The 16,540-nt window shown below is 44.7% G+C and overlaps 1 protein-coding gene across 2 annotated transcripts in view; it reads left to right on the top strand.

Annotated features, from left to right (window-relative positions):
• acads (acyl-CoA dehydrogenase short chain) overlaps positions 1 to 2,332 on the top strand; it is an 81,545-nt gene extending 79,213 nt beyond the window's left edge. The window contains exon 10 of one of the 2 annotated variants that reach the window (XM_078421456.1): positions 792 to 2,332. In XM_078421456.1, coding sequence (XP_078277582.1) covers positions 792 to 944 — 153 coding nt within the window. In that variant the 3' untranslated portion in view covers positions 945 to 2,332. The remainder of the gene's footprint in view (positions 1 to 791) is intronic. The other variant, XM_078421455.1, reaches the window with a different exon arrangement.
• Positions 2,333 to 16,540: the final 14,208 nt, after the last annotated feature.

Here is a 16,540-nt window from a genome sequence, read left to right as displayed (position 1 = left end):
CTCATATTTTGCTGTGAATTAGATATTTTGTTGTGCTGTTTTCAGTTAGGTGTGTTCGTGCAGTTCACCTCAGGAACCTACTGTGGTGACTTGATGCTGAATTCCCTGTAGAGTTTCACGTCCCTAGTTCAGAACTGGGCTTCTGAAATATAGTTCCACTCACTTGGATCCCACGGTGATTTACTATGAATTTAGTTTGGTTTAGAGATACAGTGTGTAAACAGGCCCTTCTGCCCATCATGTCCATGCCGACCAGTGATCACCCATGCACTGGTTCTATCCTACACACACTAGGGACCATTTACAGAAGCCAATTAACCTACAAGCCTGCACTTCTTTGGAATGTGGGAGGAAACCGGAGCATCTGGAGAAAACCCACGCAGTCACAGGGAGAACATGTTAACTCCTCAGACAGCACCCGTAGTCAGGATTGAACCTGGGTCTCTGGCACTGTAAGGTAGCAGTTCTATCACTGTGCCACCGTGCTACCCTAATTTCTACTGTTAAAAAGTCTTGAAATTGATGTTCCAACACCTTGCCTAGCAATGGTTACAGAAATTAACTTGAATTGTAATCGATAAATGAGATTTGTGGGTTCCCCAGCATGTACCTAATAGACAAAGCCTGATTGTGTCTTTTACCTTCTTCTAAGTATAGCATAAAAAATATATATATTCTTGATTCTCATAAAACCCCACAAAATGCACGTTGGACTATTTAACACGCCAGCCTTATTTACTGTGTTGTCGGCTGTTTAATTGAGCTTGATTTCTGTTTCCCTGTTTGTTTAGGCCATGCAGATTCTCGGAGGTATGGGCTATGTAACGGACATGGCAGCAGAGAGGCACTATCGTGATGCTCGCATTACCGAGATCTATGAAGGAACGAGCGAAATCCAGCGTCTGGTCATAGCCAGCCAGTTATTAAAAGCATACCAAGGTTAAGGGTGTCCCTGTGAATAATCCATTGACAAAACTAAAAACCGCTTAATGTAACTGTTATGATAAACAAGAACCATGATTCCAACCCAATACTGTTGCTCTGTGATAAAATTCTGATATAAGTTCATAAGTTTATAAAGTTGTAGGAACAGAATTAGGCCATTCGGCCCATCGACTCTTCTCCACCATTCAATTACGGTTGATCTATCTCTCCCTCTCAACTTGCCTTCTCCCATAACCCCTGACACCTGTACTGATCAAGAATCTATCAATCTCCACCTTAAAAAAAAAACATTGATGGCCTCCACAGCCTTCTGTGGCAATGAATTCCACAGATTCACAACCCTCCGACTAAAGAAATTCCTCCTCATCTCCTTTCTAAAGGGACATCCTTCCATTCTGTGGCTATGGCCTGTGGTCCTAGACAGTCCAACCCATTGAAACATCCTCTCCGCATCCACTCTATCCAGGCCTTTCACTATTCGGTAAGTTTCAATGAGGTTCCCCCTCTCATCTTTCTAAACTCCAGCGAGCACAGGCCCAGTGCCGTCAAAAGCTCATCATATTGCTAACCCAATCATCCCTGCGATCATTCTCATAAACCTCCTCCAGACCCTCTCCAAAGCCAGCACATCCAACCTCAGATATGGGGCCCAAAACAGCTCCGAATGCAGTCCAGCCAGTGCCTTCTGTGCATTCCAAGTACGGAGATGTTTATTTGCAAATCAGAAATACATTTGTTAGGAGGTGAAGCAGGCTGAACTATGATGTCAAAACGTTGCAAGAGAGCTCCATGGATATTGATCACACATCCAATCAAAAGGAAAGAGTGTTTTTTGAGTTGAAACCATCAGTGGCTTTCGATCCAATTTAAGTTACCTTGATTTATCTTCTTCCCTGCCAGTAACCTGGTGCAGCTGGAATGTTTGGCATTATTTGCTCTCTCTCTTGGGGTACCAGATGGCCCGGTAGCACCGAACGATGGTATAAAATCACACCAAAGCTGAAGGGATTGGCAATGGAGATGATTTCTCATGAGACCAAAAATTACAAACAAGATTAATAAAGTATGCCCACAGAAGTTCACAAAACCATATGAAGGCAATCTTCCCTATGTTGTGGATATTATAATGATATTCTGTTTGATTTCTTTTTTAACTTTCTGCATTGCAAATGCACATCAATTTATATTTTATAAAATGTCATTGGGTTCTTATTCAGTCAAGCAGAAAGGAGCTGGTAAAGATATTTTCTCCTTGACATCTTTTAATTTGGTGTTATTATTTAGCAACTGAAGTTTTCACTAAAATGTCATTGAAGTTGCAGTAAGCCTATTATCATAATTACTTCAAGAATCAGTAATTGAAAATACTGCTAGTTGTTGAAGAACAAATTAAATAAACTATATATTTTATCAGATATGCGAACTATTGATTTTATCCACTTTTAAAATTAAATACGATTTTTATTGCAGACTCTTTGGGGTTAACATGGAAACATAGAAAAATAGGTGCAGGAGTAGGCCATTCAGCCCTTTGAGCCAGCACCACCATTCAATATGATCATGGCTGAACATCCAAAATCAGTACCCCGTTCTTGCTTTTTCCCCCACATCCCTTGATTCCTTTAGCCCGAAGAGCTAAATCTAACTCTTTAGTCGGAAGTGATATAAACAGTAACACTGTTTGATCAAAGTTAGACACAAAAAGCTGGGGTAACTCAGCGGGTCAGGCAGCATCTCTGGAGAAAAGGAATAGGTGACATTTCGGGTCGAGACCTTTCTTCAGATGTGGTGGTTCATAAATTCATAAGTTATTGGAGCAGAATTAGGCCATTCAGCCCATCAAATCTACTCCACCATTCAATGTTGGCTGATTCTTCTGCCTTCTCCACAAAACCCTGGTATGTGATCCCAATAATCATGAACCGGATCAGATGGGACTAAACTAGGAGACCTTTTGCATCAGGAGTCTGAACCAAGATCAAATTTAATTTGGGATTACGCAATCATTTGATATTAGCTGTCCTAAACAGGCTAAAGACACATCACTTTACAATTCCTGTCCATGTATTGATTGCTCACTGAGGTACAAAAAGGTAGATTTTCCATGTGGGCTCTCAGAAGTAGGATGAATGCATTTGGAAAATTATCTGGCCATCTATGAAGTTGGATGGTGAATTTATCGGCAGAAGCTGGAGAAGCAAGAGAGGGATCAAGGATGCTTGGAAGATCCAGAAGCAAGTGCACGATGTCCCATTTTACTTCTAAGGATTTAATTGCCTTCTTATCATTTAATCAGGGCATCTCTGGTACAGTTCCTGTACAGTAGTCCAACTCTTGTACAGTTTTCCAAGTTGTAGGTGAGGCTGCATTTGGCGTATTGTGTGCAGTTTTGGTCACCCTGCTATAGGAAGGATGTTGTTATGCTGGAAAGAGTGCAGAGAAGATTTACAAGGATGTTGCCAAGACCTGAAGTGCTAAGATATAAGGGGAGGTTGGGCAGGCTGAGACTTTATTCCTTGAAGTGTGGGGGTGTATAAGATCACAAGGGAAATAGATAGGTGAATGCACAGAGTCTATTACCCAGAGTAGGTGAATCAAGACCAGAGGACATTGGGTTAGGATGAGAGGGGAAAATTTGAATGGGAAATTGAGGAAAAGGTGATGTTCACCCAGAGGGTCGACACAAAATGCTGGAGTAACTCAGCGGGTCAGGCAGAATCTCGGGAGAGAAGGAATGGGTGACGTTTTGGGTCGAGACCCTTCTTCAGACTGGTGGGTATATGGAACGACCTAGAGGAGGTAGTTGAGACTGGTACTCTCAACAATATTTAAGACATTTGGACAGGTGCCTGGATATGAAAGGTTTAGAGGGATATGGGCCCAACGCAGGCAGGTGGAACTAGTGTAGATGGGGTCTCTTGGTTGGCCTGGGCAGGTAGGGCCGAATGGCCTGTTTCCTTGCTGGATGACTATGACTCCATGATGCAATGGCAGGGATATTCATGGTGAATCTTTGAACTTTTTACTACTGCTAATACTTCTAAGGCAAAGAAACGGGTGAGGAGGGTAAATCGTTGGTGCTTTCCCGTCACGTGTGCATTGCACAGTGAAATTATTTTTGCACAGAACACACATGCATGACCATACTTTGGCGCCATTTGCAAAGAAGTCCAAAGTCCAGTCCGTGCGCTCGATGTACAGGAGTGGCTCCCGATCCCGGTAAGCTACAGGGCCTCCTCCATCACCCCTCGACCTGCCCAGCCCGGGAACTAACATCCCTCTCCTCACAAGAAGCCTTCTGGAAACCCTGGCTAGCGATGTCCCTGCACACATTGCATCGACATGGATCCTGGTACTCTCTACAACCAAGTAGCCTGGACCATCTGGTGCCTGAGTTCTCACAACCAGAGTTAAGTGATGTTCTAAACTCCAGTCCACTTCCATTGCTGATAGTTGCTGTCATCAACTGTTGCGGTGTGCATGGCTGAAGGTAATTCTGTTGCACCTTTGTCAGCCTGAATGCTGAAAGTCGAAGGTACAAAATTTGGTTTGTAGCAACAGTTGACTTGTGAAAGTTTATTTGAAGATCCAAACAATGGCTTTTTACCTGCAATATGAGTTTGAAGTCTCATTGAACCACACTCATCAGGGTTGTGGAGGTCCTGTGTGTTGAATAAATGGTGCATCATAGACTTGAGCTGCTTTTGAGTATGGTGCATTCAGCAAGACACACTGCAAACATCTGCCCTAAACCTGCACGTCACAGAGCAACTGGAAGATCTTCAGTATTTAAAAGAAAAAGAATTTAAAGTAGTACTGGGAAGCCACAGCCCTCTAACTTTGGAGATGGGGTGTTTTTTTTAATGTTTATTCAACTTTTTCTTTTATTATTATATATTATCTATTGAGTTGTGTGTGTACAAACCTGTTGTGCTGTTGCTACAAGAATGTTATTCTTCCGTTTTGGGATATATGACAAAAAAAACACTCTTGGCTCTTTCGTTTAGTTTAGAGATACAGCACAGAAACAGGCCCTTCAGCCCGCGCCGACCAGCGATCTCCACACACTAATGCTATCCTACATACATGCCAGGGCCAACGTACAATTTTAAAGAGGCCAATTAACCTACAAACCTGTAGGTCTTTGGAGTGTGGGAGGCAACCGGAGCACCCAGAGAAAACCCACACAGATCACAAGCTCCGTACAGACATCACCCGTAGTCAGGATCGAACCCGGGTCTCTGGCGCTGCAAGGCAGCAACTCTACCGCTGCGCCAACGTGCCGCCCCTTGATAAAGACTCTTGACAAAGACACCACCTAATAACAGCAATTTTTCTCTGTTTGTACTGACTGAGATCTCTGTTCTCTTTCTGATGTGCTTAAAGCAAAGAAAACGTGGTTAGTTATTGGCAAGATCAACACCAGCAGGAATGATCTGTCAGACCAGACACAATGCCCCAAATAATCTGATGATTTCATCATGGTAAGAAAGTAATGGCACACTGAGTAATGGCATCCTCATATATGTAGGTTTCACCATAATCACGTCACCCTCCCCACTTGACAATATATCATATAATACCTGTGGTGGCTCTCATCTTGAGCAGGACTGTTACTCCATTGATGAAGTCAGGCTGACTAGCTCACAGTGGCCTGATCTGAGCACATACTGGGTAAGTATTCAATGATAGTTTATTGTCACATGTACCCAGGTACAGTGAAATGCTCTGCAAACAACCCAGTAAAGTGTGGCAGACCTCACCCACGTGTTGGCGCCGACAAAGTTATACAAGTTTACTGAAGAGTGCTATCTACTGCCTGCCACAGCACGTGTCCATAGCTTCCCCTCCTGCCCGGTCTCCCCCCCCCTCCCCCCCCCCGCCCGGTCTCCCCCTCCCCCCCTCCCGCCCAGTCCCTCCCCCTCTCTCCTGCCCGGTCTCCCCCCCCCCCCCTCCCGCCCAGTCCCTCCCCCTCCCTCCTGCCCGGTCTCCCCCCCGCCCGGTCCCCCCCCCCCCACTGGATCCGCCTTTGTTCTTGACGGCCACCACCGCTGGATCCCCCTTCGTTCTTGGTGCCCCTCCTTGCTCTCTGATGGCCTTCCTCACTCTCCAACGGCTCTCCCTTGCCTCTCAAATCTAATGCTTAGTAAATCCAGCTTCACAATGGTAATAATTGAACATAAAGCAGCAAACATGATATTGATATGAAGATAGACACAATAAAGCTGACCCTTTCAGAAGGGTCTCGATCCCAAAATGTCACCTATTCCTTTTCTCCAGAGATGCTGTCTGACCCGCTGAGTTACTCTAGCTTTTTGTGTCTATCTTTGGTTTAAGCTGCAGTTCCTTCCTACACAGGATATTGATATGATCTGTTCTCACTGTTTAACTTGTAACTAGATCCAAGTCTTATTTTATATGCTCAGTCATGTTTTCATTTATTCATCCATCATTAACACACTATCATGTTCTCCGTGGTCATTCCTCCTTTTGTAGCACCAGCGAAAGGCAGAGGCTCGGAGGTGGACCTCCTCCCTTGGTGCAGTTAACAGATGGAGACACTGACCATCAGGCGAGTCTCCAGTTATCAGGTTTCTGGTGACAGACTTAAGTATCAGGCAACAACTGTGCATGCAATATCCAGTCACATTGGCTTCATGGAGTGATACAACGGCCCAACTTGCCCACACTGGCCAACATGTCCCATCTACACTAGTCCCACCTGCCTCCGTTTGGTCCGTATCCCTCTCAACCTGTGCTATCCATGTACCAGACTGTTTCTTAAACGTTGCAATAATCCCTGCCTCAACGACCTCCTCTGGCAGCTCGTTCCATACCCCCACCAACCTTTTACTGCATTTCCCAGGAAGTCTGACCTGAGAATGGAGACCAGCATGTGTGTGTTTTTGGTGGTAATACCACTGGATGATAGAAGAACGTTGATTTGGTCTCGAGTGAAAATCCTTTTTTTCCCCCCCCCCGCTGAATACATCTTTCATAAAGCCTGGAATAAACAAAGGAGATTTTTAATCTCCAGCACAGCAGTAATCTGTGCAGCAAGCAGTTTGACTGTTCGTATCCCTTCATTACCACCTTCTCCACTGCCAACAATGGACCATTGTGGGCTCCTTGGCCATCGGTGTCAGCTCTGATATGTTCTGTGCCTTTTAATAGCTCTAGTTTCCCTCCCCCCTGACTCTCAGTCTAAAGAAGATTCTCCACCTGAAACATCACCTATTGTGTTTTCTCCAGAGATGCTGCCTGACCCGCTGAGTTACTCCAGCATTTTGTGTCTATCCTCGCTGTAAACCACCATCTGCAGTTCCTTCGTACTAATTTCGTACTCACAGTAATCTAACTTATTTTAGTTTAGGGAAACAGCATGGAAACAGGCCCTTTGGCCCACAGAGTCCACGCTGACCATCGATGAGCTGCTCACACTAGTTCTATGTTATCCCACTTTCGCATCCACTCCCTGCACACTAGGCTGGTTAACCGACAAACCCGCACGTCTTTGGGGTGTGTGTGGGTGGAAACTGGAGCACCTGCATATCTGCACAGCAGCATAAGTTATCTAACCATCCTGGAGCAATGCTGTAATGGAAAGTGAGCTGGCGTTGAGATAGAAATTGCCTAATATTAAAGATAATGGATGATTTCATTCACTTTAAATCCCTTGATTTAAGGTTGGAGTGAATGTATGCCCGGTTAATCGAAAATATAATTATTACGCTGTGAGTCAGAGATTACCAGAAATAATAGGATTCTTATCTCGCGTGAACGAGTTATAATAATGGGGAACAGCTTGGTGCAGTCTGCCAATTTGATTTGTATTTGTAACTTTGATCCTGTATCATACTTTAATAGATTTTAAGGACTCGAGGGTTTAAAATACAAACGCTCACAGCCAACCATTAGAGTCAAGTCAAGTCAAGTCAAATTTATTTGTCACATACACATACTCGATGTGCAGTGAAATGAAAGTGGCAATGCCTGCGGGTTGTGCACAAAAATAATTACAGTTACAGCATATAAATAAAGTTAATAAGTTACTAAACATAGCACAAAAAGTGTCGACAAAAATTTAGTCTCTGGGGTTATCAAAGTTGACAGTCCTGATGGCCTGTGGGAAGAAGCTCCGTCTCATCCTCTCCGTTTTCACAGCGTGACAGCGGAGGCGTTTGCCTGACCGTAGCATCTGGAACAGTCCGTTACTGGGGTGGCAGGGGTCCCTCATGATCTTGCTTGCTCTGGATCTGCACCTCCTGATGTATAGGTCCTGCAGGGGGACGAGTGTAGTTCCCATGGTGCGTTCTGCCGAACGCACTACTCTCTGCAGGGCCATCCTGTCCTGGGCAGAGCTGTTCCCAAACCAGACTGTAATGTTGCCGGACAGGATGCTCTCTACAGCCCCAGAGTAGAAGCAATGAAGGATCCTCAGCGACACTCTGAATTTCCTCAGTTGTCTAAGGTGGTAAAGGCGCTGCTTAGCCTTGCCCACCAGTGCGGCAATGTGCGTTGCCCACGTCAGATCCTCTGCGATGCGGACTCCCAAGTATTTGAAACTGCTCACCCTATCCACAATAGACCCATTTATCTCCAGTGGCGTGTACGTCCTTGGATGTTTAGCCCTTCTGAAGTCCACAATCAGCTCCTTTGTTTTAGTGACATTCAAGAGGAGGCTATTGTCCTGACACCAGAGTGCCAGATCAGCCACCTCCTCCCGGTAGGCCTTCTCATCGTTGTTGGAGATCCGGCCCACCACCACAGTGTCATCAGCAAACTTGATGATGGAGTTTGAGCTGAACCTGGCCCTACAGTCATGTGTGTACAGGGAGTACAGTAGGGGGCTAAGGACGCAGCCCTGGGGGGATCCTATGTTCAGGGTGAGGGAGCTAGATGTGTGTTCCCCCATCCTGACCACTTGGGGCCTGGCAGTGAGAAAGTCCAGGACCCAGGCACACAGAGGGGTGCTAAGCCCCAGTTCCAGCAGCTTCTCAACCAGTCTGCTGGGGACTATTGTGTTGAATGCTGAACTAAAGTCAATGAACAGCATCCTCACATAGCCCCCCTGGCTGTCCAGATGAGAGAGAGCGGTGTGTAGAACCTGGGAGACCGCATCATCCGTGGACCTGTTCGGACGGTATGCGAACTGTAGTGGGTCCATGTTGCGAGGAAGGAGGGCGCAGATGTGCTTCTTGACTAGCCTCTCCAAGCATTTCATGACAACCGAGGTGAGGGCCACCGGTCGGTAGTCATTTAAACACGCTGGAGAGGCATTCTTTGGCACCAGTACAATGATGGATCTTTTGAAGCATGCAGGGACCACGGACTTTGCCAAGGAGAGGTTGAATATTGTGGTGAGCACTGGAGCAAGCTGAGTAGCACAAGACTTTAGTACTCGCCCAGATATACCATCTGGGCCTCCAGCCTTCCTCGTGTTCACACGCGTCAGAGCCCACCTCACCTCATGCTCAAGGCAACAATAATCACTCATAAATACTACACAACCTCAGCAACTGGAAACTTCAATGGAGTGTTTAGTTTAGCTTAGAAAACAGGCCCTTCAGTCCACCGACTCCATGCTGACCAGTGGTACCCGCACACTGACACTATCCTACATACACTAGGGATAATTTACAATTACACCAAGCCAATTAATCTACAATTAATTAATTAATTAATACAATTGATCTTTGGAGGTGGGAGGAAACTGGAGATCCCAGTGAAAACCCAGGCAGGTCACAGGGAGAACGTACAAACTCCGTACAGGCAGCAACCGTAGTCAGGATCAGACCCGGGTCTTTGGTTGTACTGAGGACTTTGGTTTTTGCGCTAGTATTATGGTTGTTAATTTTTTTTAATTAACTTATTATTTGTGTGTTGTGTATACAGGCCTGTTATGCTGCTGCAAGTAAGAATGTCATTGTTCAGATGACAATTAAGCATTCTTGATTCTTAATAATAATAATAATAATAATAGTAATCCTTTATTCGTCCCACAACGGGGAAATTTGCAGGGTTACAGCAGCAAAGTGGATAGCAAAAATAGATAAGCATTCATTATAAATAAAATAAAGATGATTATCTTTATTTACTGGTCTGCTGGGAGCAGTGCTGGTTGTGCAGTCTGATGGCAGCAGGAAGGAAGGACATTCGATATCTCTCCTTCACACACTTGCGGTGAAGAAGTCTGTCACTGAAGGAGCTGCTCAGATTCTTGAGGTCATTCATCTAGCTTTTTTAGGCACAGTACCCCATTTTCCCCAGGTTTAACCTGCCAGGTAGGGAGCACCAAAGCCAAGAAGCAGGAACACTGGGATAATCCTGGACTTTATAATCTCACACACACCATTTAGAAAGGCAAGCATCGCTAAACAACGTGGTGGTGGCACAGCGGTAGAGTTGCTGCCTTGCAGCGCCAGAGACATGGGTTCAATCCTGACTACGGTTTCTGTCTGCATGGAGTTTGTACGTTCTCCCTGTGACTGCGTGGTCTTTCCTCCCACATCCCAAAGACGTGCAGATCAAACCTGTGGAGGGAATGGACAGGCAACGTTTCTGGTGGGGGCCCTTCTTCAGAAGATCAGGGAATGAATTATCAAGGCCTTGTGACAGGATGCCAGGGATATACTGGAATAATTTGAAAGTTACAGTGCTGCAAAAATTCAAAGATGTAGTAAATCCTCTCTTTTCGAAAGACTAGTTTGCAGACCAATTATTGCAGACAAATTATTGCAGACGAACTCCATGATTAGGATTCCTAATTCAATGCCTTTTATCCATCCATTCAGTGCATATCATGTTTTCAAATGATGGTGTTCTTTTCACTTTTTATCAGTGGATGCCTTTTGTATTATTTATCTGGTGATGAATTATTAATTGCCCTTGCATGTCCTCCTTAGTGGAGTATTACAATTGTACTGTAACAGGATTAGAGGAATTCAGTTCACAGGGGATTACTGCTTTTTGTGATTATATTTCTGTAATAAATCTGGAGGGATAAATTGTGGGGAAATGATGCTTAACCTGCCGTTGCCAGGACAACGGGCCTTTATGACCAAGTCAAAACTAACATTTTTTTAGAAACTTTAGACTTGAAGGGTGCAATATGACAACTGAAATGTGGCTGCTCTTGTGAACTGACTCAGTGTGGTCTACTGCCTTCCATTCTTATTCATAGTTTTTGTGTTTTTTTTTGTCATTGTCGTTGTTAAATGTACGTTTTGTTTTATTTTTAATTCTGTGTATGTAGGGGGGTGGTGGGGGGGTTGGGGGAAACCTTTTTTCAAATCTCCTCCTCAACGGAGATGCGACCTTTACCGTGTCGTATCTCCGTTCGCGCTACGGCCTAACATCGTGGAGTCGGCGGCCTCCAGCTGGGATCGACCTCAAAGACTCCGGTCGCAGGGCCTGGACTTACCATCTCGGAGGCTTCGGCCGTGGGCCCTGCAGACCGCAACATCGGGAGTTCGCAGGTCCCTGGCTGGTGACTGGCTTTTGGAAGCTCCAGCCGTAGCAGCTTCGACCGCCCCGGAGCGTGAGGTACGATCAACCCGCCCGCAGGCCCTTCATCACCCTGCGTGGCTCGGCCGCAGCACTTTCCATCGCCCGGTGGGGGCTCAGGACTTTCATCGGCCTGCTCGGCTCGGCCCTGGGACTTTCCATCGCCCGGTGGGGGCTTCAAAAAGTTGGGAGCCTCGATCACCTCGTGGCACCACGGGAGAAGAATGAGGAGGAGATAAGACTTTGCCTTCCATCACAGTGAGGGTATGCCTAGAGCAATCACTGTGATGGCTGTTTTATGTAAAAAAAAAAAATTATCTGTGTGTCTTGTGCTCTTTAATGTCTACTGCCGGACCCTGACGTGAGAGGACGCTGGCGTTGAGTATTCGCCGCTTTTCCGTCAGGATAGTTTGTCTGTTTGTTTCTATGTTAATTGTTTTTGTAAAGCGCTTTGAGCATGTGATAAGGCGCTATATAAAATAAATGGATTATTATTATTATTATTATAGTATGATTGTTCCTAATGTATACTAGGATTGTTCATAAGTTCATAAGTGATGGAAACAGGCCCTTTGGTCCAACTTGCCCACACCGGCCAACATGTCCCATCTACACTAGTCCCACCTGCCTGCGTTTGGCCCATATCCCTCTAAACCCGTCCTATCCATGTACCTGTCTAAATGTTTCTGAAAAGTTGCGATAGTACCTGCCTCAACTACCTCTTCCAGCAGCTCGTTCTATACACCCACCACCCTTTGTGTGAAAAAGTTATCCCTCAGGTTCCAATTAAATCTTTCCTCCCCTCACCTTAAACTGATGTCCTTGAACTGTAAGCAAAAAAAAGAATTTCACTGTGCTGGGTGCATGTGGCAATAAAATACCATTGAACCATTGTAGTCCGCCTGAAATGCAAAGGATCCAGACTCTAAATGTCATCTATCCATGTCCTCCAGAGATGCTGTCAGACCACTGAGTTACTTCTGCACTTTGTGACTTTTGATATATGCAAAATGTTAATAGATTTGAGGTATAGGTGCAGAAAGCTGACTCTTAACTGCATCGTCAGTGACATCTACTCGTCCAAGAACTTTAACGTTTTAACAACTTGTCTGTTCCATCACGGGTAATTTGGGGAAGATAAGATTCGGACTTCTGAGTCGCAAATCTGTTATTTTTACCCTGGCTGTAATCTGCGCTCTGGTTTGAGAAGCGAGAAGCAAGGGAGAAGCAAGGGAGAGCAGCAAACAACTATAGGTACAAGAAATCCAATCCAAAAATACTCAGCAGGTGAGGTGAAGCCCGTGGAGAGAGAAGCCGTCACACCTGGGAACAAGGACCCTTCATCAGAACACGAGAAGTGAGAAAGGAGGCAGGCTTGAAGTCGTGGAGAAGGGGAGGGTTGGAGAGAACTGCAGGAGTGCTGGGGACCAAAGTGGTCTTGGTAGGGATTACATTAAAAACTAGCATGTAGAGACATACCAGAGGGAAAAGAAAGAACTAAAACTGAATGGTACAATCCAATCAAGACCTTTGTGGTTGAGAAAGCAAGCAAGGGAGGGAATGAAAGAGGAACAGAGAGATTCTCGTAACGTCAACGTTATGTCCCAAAGGTTGGAAAGTGCTCAGATGGAAAATGAGGCTCTCCCTCTAATCCCCTCCCTCTCCCCCTCTGCTTTCTCCCTCCCCCCTCCTCTTTCTCCCTCCCTCCCTCTCTCCATTGCCCCCTACCAATCAAATCGGTTTCCTTTGACACCATTGGGATATTGAAAGGGTGTTTCAGGTTTATTGATAATAAGAAAATCGTGTATGAATTTTTGTAATGGTATATCAAAATATCACTTCAGATTCAAGACTGATAATCATGCAAATGTGGACGAGAAATATCACCAAAGGCACTTGGCAAGGTATCAGGTCAACTCCATGACACAAACCCACTGATAACCCATTTAACATAACTTCCTGGTGAGGTAATTAGGAGGTGCTCAAGTTGAAATTAAATGTCAGTACATTCAGCTTTCCTTTGTCTTGGTGCTGTTAGATATTTAGACAAAACCTTGACTGTGAGGAGAATTCAAAATGAGCCATTTTCCGTTACAATTGTTTTCAAATGTATGATTTAATGGTGGCTCTGAAGTGCTCCATTCATCAGAACAATGATGTTCACATTTGAGTCTGTGTTCACTTTGCTGGACAAGGGTCGATGGTCTCTTCCACACAATATGCTCACACATTATGTGGAAATAGAGACGATTTGTGTTTCAGCAATGTTGGTGTGATCGGAACCAGCTGTGAGATCGGTCTCGCAAATATGACTTAAATATACAAACCCTAACCTCACAACTTTGTGCCATTAAATGGAGAAATACTGTACATGTGCCGATTGGTATAAATAAACATTTATTAAAGACACAAAAAGGGCATCAGCAAGGCAAAAAATAATAATTAAACCTTGTGGTGCTGGTTCAAAGAGCCAAATGGCCTCCTCCTGCACCTATTTTCTATGTTTAAGAAAATAACTGCAGATGCTGGTACAAATCGAAGGTATTTATTTCACAAAATGCTGGAGTAACTCAGCAGGTCAGGCAGCATCTCAGGAGAGAAGGAATGGGTGATGTTTCGGGTCGAGACCCTTCTTCAGACTGACCCGAAACGTCACCCATTCCTTCTCTCCCGAGATGTTGCCTGACCTGCTGAGTTACTCCAGCATTTTGTGAAATAAATACCTATTTTCTATGTTTAATCAACATGTAAACCGATTGAGCCAAAGATAGATACAAAGTGCTGGAGTAACTCAGCGGTTCAGCCAGCATCTCTGGAGAAAAAGGACGGGTGATGTTTTGGGTTGGGACCCTTCTTCAGGGGGAAAGAAAAGAACGAACTGGAGGTAAGAGAACAAAGCAGGGCTAGCCACAGATGACCAAGGAAGGGTGGAGCCCACAATGGCTCATTGTTGGCTGGGGAAGAGGTGATAATGAAGGGATACAAGGATGCGAACAGTGGAACGACTAGGGTGGGGGAGAGGGGGAGGGGGGGGATGCAAGGGTTATTTGAAAAGAGAGAAATCAACATAGGGTTAAAGTTGGGGAACCAATGCCATTAATTGAACAATTTAAGATTGCTTCAGAGTCCAGAATTGTAGCAGCAGATATCTAGGTGAGTTATTGGCTGGGGAGAAGAAGAACACATAAATAGGAAAGAGCAAGGCTGTGGCTGGATTTGAAATTGTAGATTAAAAATGTAAACGTGAAGTATTCTTCACTGGGAACCAAAGTAGATCAGCAGGACAGGTATAACAAGTGAATGGGGCTTGGCATGTGTTGGTATTACCCAGAACTTTGGATTAGTCTGAGAACCACATGGATGGGGAATTCAACAGCAAATAATTTGAGAATGAGCCAAAATGTAAAATTGACAGTCTTAGCAACGGCATAGTTGCTCAGACTGGAGGTCATCTCCAGGTTAAATATGACACTGATATTGACAACAGTCTGAGCATTCTCAGGTGCTAGGGACAGAGATGGTTGGCGATAATCGACAGAATTTGTCACAGTGACCATGGTAATCTCACCATCAAGGGGCAGAATTTCTGCTCATCTAACACCGAATATCAAATAATCTAACCATTTTGAGTCCCTGTAGTTGAGAGATACAGCGCGGAAACAGGCCCTTTCGGCCCATCGGGTCCACACCGATCACCAATGCCCGTACATTAACACTATCCTATACCCACCAGGGACAATTTTTTACATTTACCAAGCCAATTAACCTACATACCTGTACGTCTTTGGAGTGTGGGAGGAAACCGAAGATCTCGGAGAAAACCCACGCAGGTCACGGGGAGAACGTACAAACTCCGTACAGATGGCGGCCGTAGTCAGGATTGAACCCGGGCTCCGGAGCTGCATTCGCTGTAAGGCAGCAACTCTACCGCTGCGCCACCGTGCCGCCTAATGTACATGTCAAATGCAGTGATCATGAGCCTGAACAAAGTAAAAAAGAACCGTTGGACATTAATACAGGTTGAAATACACTGCGTGAAACTTGCAGTGTTGAGTTGCAAATTAGAGGCTTACAAATTAATACTGCGAAAAACACGAAGTGCTGGAAGAACTCAGCAGGTCAGGCAGCATCTGTGGAGGGAATGGGCAGATTATATCGGGTCTGGACCTTTCTTCTCACTGATGATTCCAGCATCTGCTGTTTCTTGCGTTTCCAAATGAACAATGTGAACACATTTATATTATTTATTAAACAATGTCAATGTGAGAAACATCTGAGAAAAAGATACCTCTGATCAGCACTCCAGTTGTGTGGGATCCCACGTTGATCCATTTCAGATGGGGTTGCTCTCCACACACGAACGAGCTGCAATCAATGAATGCATAGAGTGTCTTTCAATTCGTGATCCAATGTTTGCAAATTCATCTGACATTATGGGAAATCCTGGTGTGGTCAAAGAGCACCTTTTACGGCTTAGTTTGTTTTGAATATTTTAAACCAGAGAAGCATAAAAAATACATTGATTAGCATGTGTAAATGAGACATGAACATGGATTTTGAAACCTAGCATGCATTCAACTTTAGATTATTTTCATTTTTCTCTAGTGAATTAGAATTAATTTTCTCTCCTCCACTCCCCTGAATTATGCACATAATTTAACTTGTATAATTAAACAACGTGATGTGCAGTTTGCCCGTCAGTAATGAGTGACTTGATCTGATCTGGTGCTGAAATTACTACTACTTTACATCAGGCATTTAATTTCCCACACAGCACAATTAAATATCTCCAAATTATATTGAAGCTGTATTTATTTGTATTGGAAAGGGTTAGTTAGGAGGGATATGGGCCAAACGCAGGCAGATGGTACTGGAATAGATGGGACATCTGTCGTTATGGGCAAGTTGGGCCAAAGAACCTGTTTCCATGCTGTATGACTAGGAGGTTCGGCTGATTACAAAAGGCCGGGGCTAATTAAGTATATATTAGGCTTATTGACTTAATTTCTGGGAAGAAAGCAAACTCTTTACCACTTGACAAGTTAGATGCTGAAGGCTAATGCTCCCAGTAAGTTTGGAACAGATGCCG

This window comes from Rhinoraja longicauda, chromosome 25 (genome assembly GCF_053455715.1).
Source record: "Rhinoraja longicauda isolate Sanriku21f chromosome 25, sRhiLon1.1, whole genome shotgun sequence".
NCBI classification, from domain to species: Eukaryota; Metazoa; Chordata; class Chondrichthyes; order Rajiformes; family Arhynchobatidae; genus Rhinoraja; species Rhinoraja longicauda.
This window is presented reverse-complemented; position numbering and strand designations above follow the sequence as displayed.